This window comes from Neodiprion virginianus, chromosome 1 (assembly GCF_021901495.1).
Source record: "Neodiprion virginianus isolate iyNeoVirg1 chromosome 1, iyNeoVirg1.1, whole genome shotgun sequence".
Lineage (NCBI taxonomy): Eukaryota > Metazoa > Arthropoda > Insecta > Hymenoptera > Diprionidae > Neodiprion > Neodiprion virginianus.
Window position 1 is genome coordinate 3,674,562 of NC_060877.1, and position 17,774 is coordinate 3,692,335.

Here is a 17,774-nt window from a genome sequence, read left to right on the forward strand (position 1 = left end):
TGTAACTGTTTCACCCAAATCAGGGCTCAAGGTTCTTGGTATTACGGTGTGTTTCGGGACAAGGGACTGTTTCCTCAATTCCGAAAACGTGCTAAAAATACTTTCACTACCTCGTTACACCGAGATCTTTGTTACATCACAGGTTTTAATATCAGGATATTATATTTGCGAGTCAAGAAATCATTTATCATAAAATATACCTAAGGTATATGAAAATCTGACGCCGTACTCTCGCGCTGTTGCAAAAACCTACGATTTAACAACACCGTAGAGAATTTATCTTCGCTCGCCTGTATAATACTTCCATTAGAATCTGTACAACACCTGTTCCGTCTACCGGTCGATAATGATTTTTAGGTGAATATTAGTTTCTAGCGTACGTGTGTCAAGACGCCGGTAACCGTTTCACGCGTGTATAAAAAGCGTAAATACGAATGCGTGAATCGAAAGCTGGGCGTCGTGTCGTTACGCCGTTTCGTCTTTACAAATTTTATATCATTTTTACGATGCATAAAGTCGTCGAGAAACCGGGGAAAGAAATAGTCGAAGAAATCTTCTACGTGTGTATATATTCGGGGGTGCAGAGTTAGCTCGGAGTTCTGTTTTCCGCAGGTGGGGGCAGGAAGTAGGGGTCGTGATATCACGTGGGTGGCCGAATGGGCGGAGCGGAATTTCATCCCCTCATTTTTAGGACGATGGAGGTGGCAACGAGTGGTGGGAGAAACACGTGGAGGGGGTAAACGGAGCGAGAGAGAGAGAGAGAGGGAGAGGGAGAGGGAGAGAGAGAGGGAGAGAGAGAGGGAGAGATAGAAACGGGGAGAAAGTGTGAGAGAGAGAAAAGCTAGCGTCATAACCCGCGGATGAGTCTCCGTCAAAAAACGCTCGAATTTAATTAAAAAATTCAGAAGCCACAGAAAATTACGGGAGATTCAAACGTATTAGGACGGGTATTAGCCCCGTGTCCGAGAACGAATCGGGGGGCCAGGTTTCGAAATTGTTGCGCAGGTCGTGTCCGACGGCAGCACCGTAGACAGACTCCCGAGTTACAATAACAAAGCGCCTGATTACATCCCAAGGGTTGAACTTTCGCCGTGAACCTCGGTGAGCTCGAGCTTTCGAGCAGAGAAAAGTTGCGGCCGGAAATCGGGGAGGTAAGAAGAAATATCACGTCACCCCGTTTCGATATGGGTATACCTGTATACCTCCTAACGAAAGAGGAGGAAGAAGCTGCGGGAATGATCGCGAACCGATTCGCTCGAGTGTGCGAGCCAAGGGGGTGCGTTTGTCTTCTCGGGTGTTTTGATAAACGAGCCGGCGGTTGAACGTCATCTCTTTTCTATCTCGCAGCCGCCTTTCTCCCCAGGGTTCACCCCTCGCGACTTCTGCCTCCCTCCTCCTCCTGATTCCAGTCCATCAATTTTCAATCACAAAGAGAACGTCTCCGCGCTTCGCGGTTATACGCGTTACACCATCGCTTCCTCTCTTCCCATAGGCCAGGATTCCTCTTTCCCCCGCTTACCCACCCTCAGCCCTCCACCACCGCCCGTTCCGTTTCCTCGCCTCTCTTCGCAAGCTCGAGTTCTCTCGTTCTTCAAAGCACTGCCGTCACCCCCCAACCCTTCGGGGGCGGCATCGCCGGCTAAGAAATATAGTGAATAGAACTCGGTATATATAAATGTGTATGTGTGTAATACTGTACGAGTAAATTCGAGTAAATTCGAGTAAATGAAGCTATCGTGCAAGAGTCGATCAAATTTTATCCATTTCGAACTAGTATACGTCCACGCGTCGTTTTATTTCACTATTTTATCCCTAGGGATTTATTATCAGCCGCGACTTTTTCCAAGTTTCTGACGTGTGACGATCGTTAGTCGAACCTCGACCGTGTAAAGAATCGTTAAATTTGTAATCACAAGTTTGGGGAAGGTGTTTTCATCAGGAATATCTCCATCAAATATCTAAATGCAATTTCATCGAGCATAGGTAAATAGGTAGGATTTATTAGTGGAAAAATCGACAGTTTATAATTTTGCACTCTCCTTTAAAAAAATAAAAAGACGAGTTCAAACAAATTTTCTACACCGATCCGAATTACAATGATAACGATAACGACGCCTCAAGAATTTAATACGAATTATTTTCCTCCCTAAAAAAAATCAAGCAATGACTATTCTATGATAGTAAAAATAACCTTGAATAACGCAGAAGGACACGATCTGTCACTGGACTAAAAGTTACACATCGATACCGCAACATTTTTATCAGCGTAGGTACAATATAAAATTCGTATCATTCTTTGTGTACTTTTTATTTTTGCCAATATCAATTTTTCAATTTCATTACGATTTACGACACTCGAGATAATCGTTATCATTCCATGCAATCTCTACGCATACACGTGATATTATAAATTACACCGTGATCGACGAGTATATTCGTACATATCATTATCCGTGAAACAAATGGATTTTCCAATCAAGAATCACCCGCGCGATAAGTCCAGCCGTTCCATGCTCCGTGTGAAAGAAACAGAAATAAAAATAAATAAACAAATTTCGCGCGCGGAATACTGGAATCCCCGAGAAGAATAAAGCCCCGAAAAACCGTTTCAGGTACAACAACAAGGGGTTGAAAAACCAAGCTACCCCTAGAGTTTCGAAAAATAACTCTCTTCTCGTTTGCCGCCGCTGCACGTGCCAGCGGACGATCCGCGTCGCGCGCACCTTCTCCTCGAGCCGACGACTCGGTTGTGTGGGTGCGACGAACGCGTGTGCGAAGGTCCCTGATATCGCCGCGGTTTCCGTAACCAGCCAATGAAATCCGTCTGACGGGGCGGCGCCTGGCATTCCGGCCAACATGGCAGCCGCGGAAGTGACTCTCTTCTCTATTTTTTCCCGGGGATGCTCTTCGTCGGCGTCGCAGGCACCTCCAGTGCGCGGTGGACACCCTCTTCTACCTGTCAATTTGTTGCGTACCGGCTCTCTCCTGACCGAAACTACCACCCCGAATAAACCTGTTCCTCGACTCATCCCCTGCGGACCTCCGTTGTCCGTTGCACCCCGAATATATTATGCGTACCGTTGTGCGTTTCTTACAGCCGGTTTCATACCTGCAACCCGTACAGGTGCGCAATTTCACCCCTGGTCGTAGATTATGAATTTATTTTTCGACCACGTGGTGCTCCGAGTATCGTTTCATCCTGCGTTACATTGAATTTTTCAATTTCATTCTAATTATTTTTCCGATTCTCGATCATAGTACTTTTATACATGTATACAATATACCGTATCTGAGAATATTATTACAGTCTAAGCATATTTGAATCTAAGATTGTTATTTCGACATTAAAGTCACCAGCCTCTGGCGCTTAACGTGTAATTCTTAAAATTTTCGTCACTGATCGTATTTATCCAAAATACGCAATGGTAAAAATATTCAATAATTCATACAAATTTTAAGTAAAACGTGAACCTCGACGTTTTTCGCACGAATGAACGCAACGTTACGGAGATGGTTTCCCTTTTGTGCAATATATGTATACGCACAGTTGGCTGGATATTACTTTCAGAGATTAATAAAAATGATTCTTTCAACAGCTACCACAAGAATTCAAACTTCAATTAAAAACAATTCGCATTGGCTGATTGCGGTTCGTAATTTCTTACCGATCAACTTCCAATGTCAAACAGAAATTATACTCATAATTATTCCACGAGATAAGAATCGCTATAATTAAAGTATAATTTAATTTATCGTTAAATTATTGCAAGCGTATATTTTTAGAGACGGGCGACGTGTTAATCGTCACAATTAAACTCGAGGCCTGTGATGAAGCAGCAAAAAATAACTATATTTGAGAGAATGATTGGCATTGAAGGAATTTTATACGGCAGATTGCTAGGGCATGCTGTAGGGTACGTTTCGTTTCGCTTCTTTATCATCTGGTAATGTTTGCAAAACAAAGAAAAAATGTGGGGGGGAGCGAAATAAAATTTGCTCCGAGTGACGATGATCATGCGGTCGTTAATTGTGGCTATTTTTCGATGCTATCAAAGGCGCGTCAACAAACGTAATAAAGATTAAGCGGGTGCCATATACAGAGAAGAACGCAAGTCATTGCGGTAAAAATGAGTATCAAAAGTCCAATTCGCAAGTAGGCGTACGATAAGGTGAGAAACAAAAAAAAAAAATCTTATTCGCGTGGCAAAAATACGCGTAGCGCGTTACGATGACAAAGTAAAAAAAAAAAAAAAAAAAAACCCGTCTAGCGAAATAATTATCGGTATTCCTCGGCGGGTCAGACCGATATAATTTTTTGTAAATTCCCTCGACGATTTATATCGATACCTAATTTCGTAGCGGCGTTTATTATACATATACAACGGTACACGCGTACGTATTATAACGTACGCCAGGAAAATGGTAAGGGATAGATTTCTGTAATGACCCCTGCAGCTAATCTCTCCTGTGTGGATAATGCGCCTCGTATAATAACTGCAACGAAGTTTATGCTGTTATTTACTTACGCCAAGGCTTACCTAACGTTGCAAATTATATTTCCGTGTAGGTATAGATGTGCGGCAACAAAGGATTATCTTACTTTTGTACGAAAAATAATTACACCTTTCGCTCGGCGCTCGCCGCGGGTACGTTGTGTCCGAACAAACATACGTGAAACATATAATATATAAATGGAAATGTATTATACGTAACACCGTGCGGCGCGATATTAACGACGTATAATAACAATATCAATTAACCCCCAACTCACATGATTACCTTACAACCGGCAAGCTTATTAATTATACTCCGCATGTGCATACGGAAACTTTTTATCCGTGCCTTATATCGTGTAAATATATTCAGCGAAACAAATTGCTTTTAGTTAATATTTTCCACCGCTTACGGTTACAACAGAGTTTCGCTAATTCTACGCATCATACGATACGTTGCGGGTTCTGCGTTCTGTCAGAAAACTCAGCGTCTGACCCAACAGGGTACTCTTACTACTCGTCGTTTGAATCCCAGAATTCAAAGCCTCGCGTATCACGGAATATAATTCCGATCATTGACCAAGAAAGCGTTTTTCAAAGAGTAAAGTTAATCGATTATCGCTATCTGAGAACTTCCCCGAACATTCCTTCGCGCGATTAACAAAATTTAACAACGCCTCAGAGGTGCGATAAGATTGTGTAAAAACAAAAAATAACGTTAAAAAAAGATAATCATAACAATAATACCTCGCAGAGAAATTTTGATCATTTCAATATTTCATTTTGATTTTGATAAATTGCGATGCAGCCGCGGGGGTAAAAATTGTTTAAGAAACTCGATACGGTTCGCCTCGCACCCCCGGCATACTTTCGGAGTAATCGAGGCGTACCGCTCTTCTTCCACAAGGGGTTTTTCTCTCGGATATTTTCCAAGGAATTGGATGAAGGTCGGATAGGGGGGGGTGAACCTGGGGGAAACCTAACTCTCTCACACACACACACACACCGTAAAGACGGGCGTATAAACGTATCCTGTACACGGCCATAGATCCAAGAAGAGACGCGGGTCCGTGGCCGGTTCCTCGTTCATCATTTTCTTAGCTGCGGGCAAGCTGGGGAATATTCATAGACCTTAACCCTCTTTCCCCCGTCTTTCTCTCTCCTCGACAACGTTTCCTCGCTTCACATATTTTTCCTTTTTCTCGCCGTACGTACCTACGTATACTTTTTCTCATAATATACGTGTTACATGCAGAAAAATTTGGTCAAAATATTATTATTATTATTATTGTTGTTGTTGTTGTTGTTGTTGTTCTTGTTATTATTATTATTGTATACGACAATATTCATACGTCTATAGCGCGGGAGGTTCTTTCGGATGGTATTTAATTAAACCCATACGTCGGTGAAAATGTTAGAACCTCTTGGTCGATTCATTCACCGCGGATTTATGCATATTATACATGTGTATGCGATAGATGCGGCGATTTAGCATCGAGTATAGGAGACAACGAAACGCGCCGACGATCTCGTCCCCGATAGCTGGCGTATGATAGGCGTGCATTTCACCCGGGAAGCCTGACTTGGCTCGAAAATGACTGACAGGTCATAAAATTTTATCGGGGCCCCGCTAGCTCGCACTCGCTCGCTCACCTTTTACACACAAACAAACCGACACACGCACACACGTTTATACAGCGTCGCGACGCTATCGCTCTTTGCGCCTTCACGCGCTACGCAAATACCACTGGAATGATGAAACGCAGCCGCGCTTGCTTTCAGACGCGTATGTACACCTACCTATATACCTATACATAGGTATAATGTACGAGTTAGGTACTGTGTAATGTACTGTGTGTACCGTGAAAAGTTCTCCTTCGATGGCCATTCCACCCGAGTATTTAAAAAAAATAAATTGTTTTTTCTTTATTTTCTTCTCATTTCAAATCCCCCCCCCCTTCATATCCTTATATAAAAACCGAGGAAGCGATCAGCAGCAGTGAGGTAAAAAAAAAAAAAAAAATTATTTGTTCCCGATAACGGTTTGACGATTCGTTGTTATCTGTATAGGCATAGCGTTTAAACTTTTGAGTCAGCACTTTTTTACTACTTATTTTTCTTTTTTTCTCTGTTTATAGTCAGCTTACAAATATTTACGTTACGGTATATGAACCATACTTTAAATTCTACGAGTTTAGAATTTCGGGCGGCAGTATAATGGAAAATGAAGCAGTCGGTATGACGGATAATTTTTTATTTGTTTATTACATTGTTTTTTTTTTCTTTTTGCTACGTCTCCCAACGCACAGACAAACTTGAAAAATTGTAGAATCATATTATTTTCAATTCTTGCATAAGCGTCTGCAGCACGAAACCTTACGGATTTTATAATTCCCCCGACTGTACAAAATACAGTACATGTATCCTTTATCAAAAATTTCGCGACAAGTAGGATGTGCTTTTCGCGATTATACACGTATAAGCTGGGCTTCGCGATATCAGCCGGGGGGAGGGGGGGGTTTAACCGTGCGTAGGAAGTTGAGGATTCGTGGGAACCCGGCCACGCGCCCTTATTTCTAGGGTAGTTCCGCGGGCCGTCGGCCACCCTAGTCGCGCACTCAACGAACCACGGAGGTGGAAAATGTGACGGATAACATATCCACCGGATACGTAACAATTATGACGGGCGAGCAAAGTGACAGTTCGCCCCGCGCCTCCTATTCCAAACCTTCGCCTATCACGCGTGTTTCACTCTACGTATAATCTGACTATTTCACGCCTCATGGATCCGCGTTAAATAAGGGTCCCGGGAAATTAGTGCGATGCCGATATACGTAGGTACTCGCGCGTGCGAAAACCCGATAGGATGTATCGTAGGACATGCGATCGGTCCAAGTTTCGCATCTCGATTTTACGAGGACGAAGAATTTGGCGGAAGAAGGTTGAAATGTATCGTACCTGGAAATGATTTCTTTCAAATCTTTGCCACTTGTTATAAACAATAATTATAACTCTCTTCCACTTTGCGACTTTCATAACACCGGTCCACACACGAATCTTTAGTCTGAGTTCTAAACGTCAAATTTTCATTTCCTCTGCGCAACTAATGAAAGAGAAAATAGTTTCGTTTGATAAGGTTTGCTCTCGTAAAAATCAGAACGATATTTCGAATTTTTAGAAAAATTACCTCTCTTCTCAAACATTTATTGTAATTAACAATTAAACGAAACACGGTTTCGCATGTAATCACTATCGTTAAAAAATACTATTGTTTCGGTTTTTTATTAGCTGAGTATTTGAAATCATAGATTTTTTTCAATTTTGAAACATCGGTCTCCTGACTGTAAAATCAAACTTTTTCGAAAAATAGTCATTCTCGTCCGTTTCATATCACTTAGCATACCTGTAATAATCACGTACACAAAGTCTCTGCAGACCAGGCAAAAAATAATAGCGTTTTGTTTTTTTTCTTTCGTTCAGCGGTGTAATAATACAAACTACCCCCCAAAAGAAGAAAACAAAAGTAAATTAAAAACGAGAAACAAATAGAAATTTTCGCTTTCGGGAAATGCGCGGAACGTGACGGAAGAGGAGAAAGGAACGAAGGAATGAAAAAAACAACGGAGCGGCAGATATTATTGTACCTTATATATATACTCGGCGAAACTGTTGCACGTCGGGATTATGCCAACGAAAATATCCATTTTAGTAGACAATAAAATCGGGACGTACGCGAGGACGGCGAGAGTGTTATTTTAGGTAATCCAAGGGCGCAAGGAAGGGAGGAGGGCGACAGAGAACCCGGCATCCGAGGGCGAAGAGACCCTCGAGGTAATCTTGGCTCGCTCTCGCGGATGGCACGCTTTGATCCCCTGGCTCGACGATCCGGCACGCTCCTCCGGTTCAACGAGATGGCTCACACATTCCCTATAATTAGGACTGCCTAATTAGCGGCCGAAGCAAAATTACGATACACGTAAGTGCAGTGTATCTACAATTATAACAGTGATATTCCTAAGTAAACAATTTTTTTTTTCAAGTCAAAATTATTTGCTTAAAAGCATGCCCGACAGTTCATATAGGTATGTATATTATTTTGAGAAAGCGAGCATCGTACGCGCAATCGAACAGCAAATAAAACGAGGTAAAAGAGAACAATAAAACGTAAAGTATATTCGAATGGAAAACCAAACTACCACTGTGAGTTTTTGTACTTTCATTTTTTTCACAAACATTCCCCCAGCGGTTTTAAGTTCGCCCGGCAGTGAATGAGCCCGAGTCTTACGGTCTACGCACAATACGGACACAGTGTTCAAACTCTCTTGACAAATAGCAGTGCAGTCATTGTAATTTGAGTTTTTCCCACAGGTCGAGGAACCCTTGCGCGTTCGAAGCCGAGTGTGAGGAGCATCTCAACCCTCCGACGAATAAGCGAGCAGAGGGAGGGAAGGGGGGGTGGTGGTGGCTCGACGAAGTTGTTTTAAAACAATTTTAAAATGTCGAATAAACACTCGGGTGGCGTGCGAACATATTGAAGAGAAATTATAAAATAAGCTCTGTGAAATAAGCTAGCTCGACGGCCGACCGAATCCCGTTTGTCATTTCCTACCCCCTGTCAATTGTTATTTTTATTTCACAGAGCAGCAGCCTGATTTCATTTAGGTATACAACGCGTTGTTTATTTAACGAACGAGCACGTTCTTCGAACTTTCAAGATATCCCGTTTTCAAATTTCCTTACGTACAACGCCGCGCGCAATCGCGAATGATAATTGAAAGCTCGTGTGCGGATCGACGATGTCGGGAATCGGAAAATCAGACGCTATCTCGCATCTCTCTTTCTTTTCGGTCTTTTCGTATTCTTTTCATTTCACCCTACTTTTTCAATATGTTATAAAGTCAAGAACGACAAGGTGCCGAGGCAGAAAGCCCCGGACCCTAAGGCGTACCTACGGTGTGTACCATGCTGATAAATATAATGTAACAACTCCAATGGGATAACGGCTCCATCCCAGGGGATCAACGAGTCTTTGCCACGGATACCTCGAGGCCTCTTGCGCGCCCAGACTTTTCTCCCAACGAAAAGCACGCGTGCATGATAAAGCCGGGCTGAGATAGGCGTTATTTTCTCCACGGAACCGTCAAATAACCACTTTCTTCCACCTCGCACATCTCGGTCCATCTATGCGCGAACGCAGGTATCGCCGCATCGCTAACGACGAGACAATTTTTCCTCGTCTATTAATTTCGGCAAGGCGTTAGCTGCACCTTATCGTTAGACCAGGCATACGTAACATTGCCAAAAAGAATTGAGGGGTAGCATTACTATAGTATTTTTTAAAATTCCCATTTTTTTTTTTATGCTTACACCATTTCTACCATATTTGATTGAAAAAAAAAAACTCCTACGTACTTCCATAGGCAATAGTACGTAGATTATAAAATTTTTGTTCCAGGTCTTGTACTTTACGAAAAATCCGTCCTTCCGTGAAGAAGTTTCAAAAAAATAGTTGATTTCAAAGATTGGCTCTGTCGCCACCATTTTGCATCGAAATGATGATAAGATTTTTTATTTCCATACTTCGATATGTGTTAAATAAACCCTTTAAAAAGAGATTCCATTCCTTTTTCCATGCTCCCAAAATAAATCGCGGTGTTACCTCTTAAGTAAAGTTTTTGAAGGCAAAATGTCTGCACGTGTATTGAGAAGAAAACGAATCTAGGTACAGTTTAATGAAATGGAAGCCCTGCTTCACATGTGGGATAAAATTGAGACCCGCAATCGGCACCCCGAACGGACCTTACAGCATCTTCTTTCCGTGAAGACGCGGCGCGAACGCCGAGAAGCGAGGAGAAATCGTCTTCCATTTCGTTAACGTTAACCTGCAGGGAGGTATGAGGGTGCAGGAAGCCGTAAAAAGTAAATTAAATAAGAATTAAATAGAAATAAAACCGCTGGCCCAAGTAATTGGCTGGCTGGGCGGATGGCTGCGGATACTTTTTCTCCACGACCAATGAAACCTCCCGGATCTCAGACCCTTTGCTAGCTGGCTCATACGACGCTCTCTCTCTCTCTCCCTTTCTTCCCTTCCCTTCACCGTCACCTTCCTCCACCTCTGGGGTAAAACAATCCGGTCGTAAACCGACGTACGCGTGATAAAAGTCTCTTCCATGCGACTGTTTCGAGCTAAAAAAATTATCTTATTCTTTCGCATCGAAACACCTTCAACGTTCGCAAAACTGGCTATAGTTTCGGATTGTCTAAACGGCTAGAAATCAGTGAAGAAACCGTCCAAATGTAAGAAGAACAAGTCAGAGTAAGCTTCTTGCGGTAGCTAAATCCAAGTAAGTAATCCCCAATTCACTTCTTCCGTTTCGACTTTACGAACAAATGACGCGGTGCGTGAAAAAAAAGATGCAAATGTCCGAGGTTTTTTTTTTCAGAGCAAGGGAGGGGGGGGGGAGATCCAAGGTGATTGAATTATCCATGGTAACGCGATAATTTTATCCGATCGTGTCGACAAATTGACCCGTACAGCCAGCGATGGTATCTCGGATCTGAGATGAGGTCTCGGTATTATACAATGTCCCTATACTACGAAAGTCCCCGAGTTCCGAGTACCTACCACCGACCGACCGACCCTTCTCGCTGCTTCGCGTGAGTCAGTGCACAACGATCAGTGCTCAGGGGATGCAAGGGAGAATGAGAGGAAGGGCGGGAGGGAGGGAGAGAGGGAGGGAGAATGTCCCATTACCCGGTAATCCTTGTTTGTAATAAACCAGCACCCTGCTGCTCCGCAGTCCTGTCCCTGTCCTGCACCCCCGTCCTGCCCCGCATATGCTCCTCATGGAATATCATTTATGTTCCATCGCATCCCATCCCATCCCGGTCTTCTCACCATTTCGTAACCAACCCTCCGTACCTTCGTCAACCACCCAGCTCCGAGTCTCTCTCTCTCCCTCTCTCTCCACCCTTCTCAACCTCATACATAGGCCTAATCCAGCCATGATTGCGCTCCGCCTTGGTGACTCTTCACCTTGCCTTGCCTCACCTTGCCCCGAAACTCGAACAAACCGGGGTTGCTTGCCCACCCACCTGTACCACCCCTCACTGTCGGATAATTTTTTTTTTCTCTCTCTCCTATTTCTCGGCCAAAGCCTGAACCCACTCGGGCTGTAATTTAGGTCTGCGAATTCAGCCCGGGTAAATTCGTGCGTTGACTGCAAAGAGGCTCCGAGTCCGGAGGCTGCTGTTTAGAAGACAATAATATATTAACAACGCAGCCATGAATCTTGACGGAAATAATTCTTCGAAAGTTAAAACCAAAAGTTAGCTTAAAAATGTCTATATTCGTATAGAAATTTCCTCCCACATTTCCAAGTTTTTTCCTCTTTCCTATCTTTCAGTTGTCATTTACCGCGTTTCAGGAAAAAAACGTATACACAATTCCTTCTCATTACAACTGTAGTCCCAATACGAATGTAGAACGAAAAATTTGTTTGACCTGTTCGAAAGTACATTACGACGAATCACGACGATCGTTTCGACCAAGCGAATCTAGTACCTGGCCCTTCTCTCTGATGTACAAATTATATTGACAATCGTCAAATTCCGACATATATCGTATACATATAGGTACATATGCTGCGAAGATGAAGAAGCAGATGCCCAATTTCGTACGTGATACACTCGTCGCACGATGTCTGCTGCCTTCCGATCGAAAGCGTCCTGATCCAATTAAATGCTGTACAAGGTTCCGTCGATTTTGCGGGTGAAGCCAGGGTTCGTTTGATCGGTGTGAGGCCCCTCGATCGTTAACTTGAGGCTACTGGGATGGATTCTTCGCTTGATACCACCCCCCGGATTCTCCCCGTCGTCTGTTTTCGAACCCCCAAAGTACAGGTTCTCGCCAATTCGCGGTGGAAGTTTCGTGTATACCTGCACGAGACGCTCAAAGTTACACGTAACCACAAAGAAGAGATCCGTCTTATCCGCATTACTCGCATAAACTTTGCGATACGAAAGAAAATGGTCGATCAGAAATTAATCGCGATATGCGACAAGAGTTTTACCTCAAAATTCAGCCCCACCCCAAAAACGGAGCCAATCAGAACGTTTCGACTCGTCGGCGTTTGTCAAATCTTACAATCTAATCTATTTTTGTTGGCAATAATTTAATTTAAACACAGTACGTGCATTTCAATTTTTTTTTTTCACAGCCATAAATTATTGATACCGATATAACGTATTATCTTTACAACCGATACGTAACGCGTGTGGAACATCTTAGGAAAAATTGTATCGATAGAAATCAGTTCGGGATTAACTATTGGTGTAGCATTGAAACGGAATGCAAAGTACAGAGTTGACACTTGCCTGAAATTGATGAATAGCGTCAATTAGTCCGTTAAAAATATCATAATTTCAGCACCGTTTAATCAAAATTTACATTATCTTTTTCGGCCTGTCATTCAAACCGCAATAGATGTTCAATAAACCCGAGAACTGATCATTATTTCCGCCCATCGTGACATCCCTCTATCTCTCTCTCTCTCTCTCTCTCTTTACACATCTTTCAAGCCACCGTCTCTCCGCGTTCACACAAATCTTATCTCGCAAGACCGACGCTTAATTAAATATATCGTAACCTTAATCTGATTGCGAAGGACACGCCACGTTTCCTGCTTCAATGTCTCAGGCTGCATACAAACGTACGCTTTTGGTACCATCGAATCCTCGTTGTGGACGTAGCTCGAGCTCAGCGCGAGGTCCAGAGCGTCGTTCGGCACCTGAAACGCAAGAGGAACTCGATATCCGAAACAACACAGCGAGTATATGTAACGAAGACTCGGTAAAGGTCCTCACCTTGGTTCTCACGAGGCGAAGATCCTTCCGTACGCTGTTCAAAGTGTGATGAGCAAAGAGCCTCTCGTGGGATTTCAGTCGTTTGTACCAGTTTGGATCGTCGACGGAAACTTTCGAGCCGAGGATCGGACCCCGTGAAGTCCAGGATCCTTCGCGTGGCGCGACGTCTGGAACAGCGTAGGGATTTCGGACGAGCGTCGTCTTGAACCGTCCTTGAATTTCGACCATGATTCGTTGCGTTCTCCGGACTCGGTACCGTGTGCCTTTCGGGGAAATGATTATCGATTAAAAAATGGGAGAAAAAAAACAACACAAAATTAAATAACATCTGTCTGACAATCCCGAATATTAGAATATCCCTTAATCATCCCCGGTAACGAAGATTTTAACCACGATTTTAAAAGACAACTGGCTGCTGTGGCTACTCGACTGAAATCAGCCGAAATCCGACACGGTTCACAATTGGTCGATATTTACAGCCAATATTGTTGCACACCTCGTGTTACGGGAATTAAGCAAAAGATGAAACAAATATCGAAGTCTCATACTTGGATCAATAATTATGTGATAATGGTTTGTGTGTGTGAAGAAATTAATCTACACAGAATATTCATCAAGTAGAATATTACAAGTAAAATAGAAAAATATGAGAATTTTAACAAAGTCTTGTATATTATATAAGCTAAGTTGCGTCAAAGTTTCGAAGAGGTATTAAAACATTTTCCCCTGCACTTCAATTCAGTGCAGCGATTACTCAACGGATTATATACGCGCACCATAAAATAATATAACCACAGTATGCGTGTAACGCTTGCAGACAGACATAAAATTATCTTCACTTGTGTAATTTGATTGCTACAGCAGCAAAGGAATGCAATGAAAATCTTGACAGATTTAGATATTCAAATTTGGAAAAAATTTCTTCAATCTTCTTCACGACTCAAGAACAAGCTGTTTGCATACCCTATTTTTTTTTTTTTTTTTTATTATCATCACGAACAAAACAAGATGCGAAAACTTCCAAAGGTTTCTATTACGGCTATGAAATCCTCAATTAAAAGTCATTTCAGTTTCTAAATAGATGGTACAAAGGAACAGAGTTTCATTCTAGTCGTCGAAGTTCAGGCAAAGGATCAACAAACCCAGGTAAGATATTTTCTTCCTGAAAAAGAGACGAGCAAGGTAGCAGCAAACAGAGGACTGTTAGTCAGATAGCGACTCTTCGCTGGTATATGGTGTGATGCACGTTGGGAGATATCATGGCGAGGTATGTTACTCTCATGCAGGGAAAAAGAGAGAGAGAGAGAGAGAGAGAGAGAGAGAGAGAGAGAGAGAGAGAGAGAAGGAATAAGGAAAAAAAAACAAGAACATTACATAAGGAATAAAAGAGCAGAAGCTGTGCGACGATGTCCGCAACGGTGATTCTGATTTCGTTAACTCTCTCCTTCTCTCCCTCTTTCTCTCTCTCTCTCTCTCTCTCTCATCTTCCCTCTCGTGGGGCGCCTCCTTCACGTGTTTATGACCAGAATACAGGTGGGCACGTACCAATACATGCATACGCGGTGTAATTACCGTATACGAGGAAGAAGAAGAGGGGCGAGGGGAGGGGGAGGAGGAGGACTCGCTTCCAGCCTCCCGCCGTGATTTACGAGTGTCTGTTTGCCTGACCTCGCGATGTCACCTGTCTGTTTGCACCGGCATTATGACTACTTAGCTTTTGCTTACTTTGAGTGTAAAGAGAAAAAAAAAAAAAAAAAGGAGGGTGAAAAAAGAAGAGAATGGAAAAAAAATAATTAAAAATAACCGACTAGGCTGCAGCGGGAATGACCGGGCGAAAAATAAGGCAAAAACGTTGTACGGACGTCATTAACCCGCGTAATTGTAACATGCAAATATTACAAACAGACGAAAATTTATTGCGTAGGAATTTCAAAGATTGCGGAAAAAACAAAAATTGAACAAGGAAAGAGATACCGTAGCACGTAAATGCCGCAGGATATACATTCTCCGCAAACAAATACCGATTCTCGTTCTTAAATTTCAGTCTTGTCTCGACGCGGCTTTCGGCTCCCATTCAAGCCGACTCTGCCTGGGGTCCATCAGTCACGACGGGGCGACTCGGCGTAACTTCCGGAGTTTGATCGACAAAGTGGAGCGGACCGGTATCGGTTTCTGAGGAGGCCGAGAACCGCGTGAGGAAAAATAAAAAAAAAAAAACTAAAAAAAAAAAATCTCCAGAGCTCATCCCGCCTCGCGTAAGAAAAAACCAAAAACCAAAAAATTTGGCGCTCGTCGTCCCTACTTGGTATCTATTTTTCCGCGGTGCGCTGCTCAGTCCGATATTAAAACCTGATGTAATTTATGTCGCAGCGAGGCATGCATAATGCTGTTTGTACAAAGCGGCTAGAGTCACGTGCCGACGCGTGCCCTGGGCAACCGGCCCTTAATTCTTACCGCCTCTCATTGTTCGCGAAGGCCGACCCTACGGGGGTCCTAGAAACCCGGTTACGGGTTCACGCCCTCGCCCGACGACGCGTGGGAGATCTTTATTCGAATAAGCCTCGGTAACCGATGACTGGTGACGGGCATCCGAGCTAAATCACATTTTAATGCCGGAAAATACGATAAATATTACATCGGGAATTTCTCGCAGGTTGCAACCAGCGAACAAAGGCCCGCGTAGTTACGTACGATGTAAACGATCGTCGATAACTTGAATGTCGTAGAAACCACGATTACAATACGTGTACCATATTTTTCCGCCAATCCCGATAATTAAAACAATTTTCAAACTTTATGCTGCACCAAATAACGTGTCGAGGAAACAAATTTTTCCCATGCCGTCCTGAATATTTTTATCACCTACTATCTGCGTAACTCTTCATTGATCGTCTGTGATCAATGTTATTTTAAAGCTTGAAGATTTGAAATTGGCGCAAACGAATGACGCTGTGAATGATTTAAAAACAGTTATATCGGTGCAGAAAATGGACTTGTATACCTTCTAAAACGCGGGTAAAATCGACAGCTGCACCAATTACGGGCCAGGAATTGGCTAATCTTTCGCGTCAGTGGATCGTGTCTGTACCTATCTGTGTATCGCACCACTAGATCCCCGAGCGAAATGACACGCGTAATCGTATAATCGGAACGCGTGTCTCCGCACGCGGCTTTGACAAACTCCTGGGCGCAAACGCCGTGGATAAACACGAGATATAAATCTCTGTACCAGCCAGTGATTCGTTTAAAGAAAATAAATTGGAAAAGAAAAAATGAATCTATCCTAGCACTTGAATAAAAAAAAAAAAAAAAAAAATAGTAATAATTCAAGTATCTACCTAATACGGTATTTTGCCATTGTTTACTTTTTATAAATCAGATCGACCTATCCGGTATAATTAAGAAATAACAATTCCCTCTTTGTTCTTGTTGTTACTTTATCCCGTTAACCTCGGAAACTACAAGTTCCAGCAACCGGCGTCGATTCGTTGTTTAAAATATTTTCGTAAGGGTAAATAATTTACAGAATCGACCTCGGTATCCCTTACCTGCGGTCAAATGCCGCAAGGAACGATATCCCCGGACGGTGAAGGTAAGGAGGGATCATCTCCCGAGTCCCTAATCCTCTAACGGGGTACGCTCAGGTATCGGCGTTGGTGTTGGTGTTTGCAATACGAGTGTAGAATCGGGCATTCAAACGGACATCGTTCGGCGTTCCCACAATAGGGGTAACAATGGGCATTCGTACGTGGGGTGATGATATTGCCAATATTTGGTTTGATTCTCGTGGCCGCGTGAGGCGAGGAGGAGGCGTCGGGCCGACGGTACGAGCGACGGTATATTAGACGCGGGTGAATTACCATTTGAATACCTACCGCACCGCTGCCTGACGGTCACTCTTTGTCCTCCTCCGTCGCCGAACCTTCGCCAAATACGAGAGACCCGAGTGACCCACGTCCGCCAGTGTCCTCTTTGCGATTTTCACAAGAGTCCCGGCATCATTTCTGCTATCGTATTATCCTACGGTGTGAATTTATCCTAGGCATTTTTCCCTCTGACGTCGGGGATTTTTTCAACTTCCCGTTTCTCTATTTTCAGAGGAAAAATGAATGTTATCGTAATCACGCCGAAAATGAAAAGACGAGTTCTCGCTACAGTTCCACGTTTAGAAGTTCAAAGAATCACCGCCAATAATTTTCAGATCGACTTCTGTGTGTGCGCGTGTGTAAGTATGTACGTATGCGATCAATTTTTGATTGTCCTACGATATTTCTAGAAACGAGTTGCGGGATTTCAATGATTTTGATCTCTATCGACGCGGTTTTACCAAATTTAGAATTGATTAGATTTTGGGATTCATCGGCTCTGTACTTTCTCAATTATTTAAATGAAAATATTCTGATTTTGGTAGAAATT

General features: G+C 43.0%; 2 protein-coding genes across 2 annotated transcripts in view; both read right to left on the minus strand.

Moving 5' to 3' along the window:
• LOC124304059 (pituitary homeobox homolog Ptx1) overlaps window positions 1-11,581 on the minus strand; it is a 40,302-nt gene extending 28,721 nt beyond the window's left edge. Inside the window, exon 1 of the mRNA XM_046762029.1 lies at window positions 11,248-11,581. Within this exon, the coding sequence (XP_046617985.1) occupies window positions 11,248-11,341 (94 nt within the window). The 5' untranslated portion in view covers window positions 11,342-11,581. The remainder of the gene's footprint in view (window positions 1-11,247) is intronic.
• A 222-nt stretch (window positions 11,582-11,803) lies between these two features.
• LOC124304150 (uncharacterized protein C1orf194 homolog) lies at window positions 11,804-17,396 on the minus strand. The gene is made up of 4 exons (XM_046762239.1): window positions 17,234-17,396; window positions 13,359-13,621; window positions 13,142-13,282; window positions 11,804-12,431 (listed from the first exon to the last, which is right to left on the minus strand). Exons 2-4 carry the CDS (start codon window positions 13,584-13,586, stop codon window positions 12,231-12,233), a joined length of 570 nt encoding a protein of 189 aa, XP_046618195.1. The 5' UTR covers window positions 13,587-13,621; window positions 17,234-17,396; the 3' UTR covers window positions 11,804-12,230.
• Window positions 17,397-17,774: the final 378 nt, after the last annotated feature.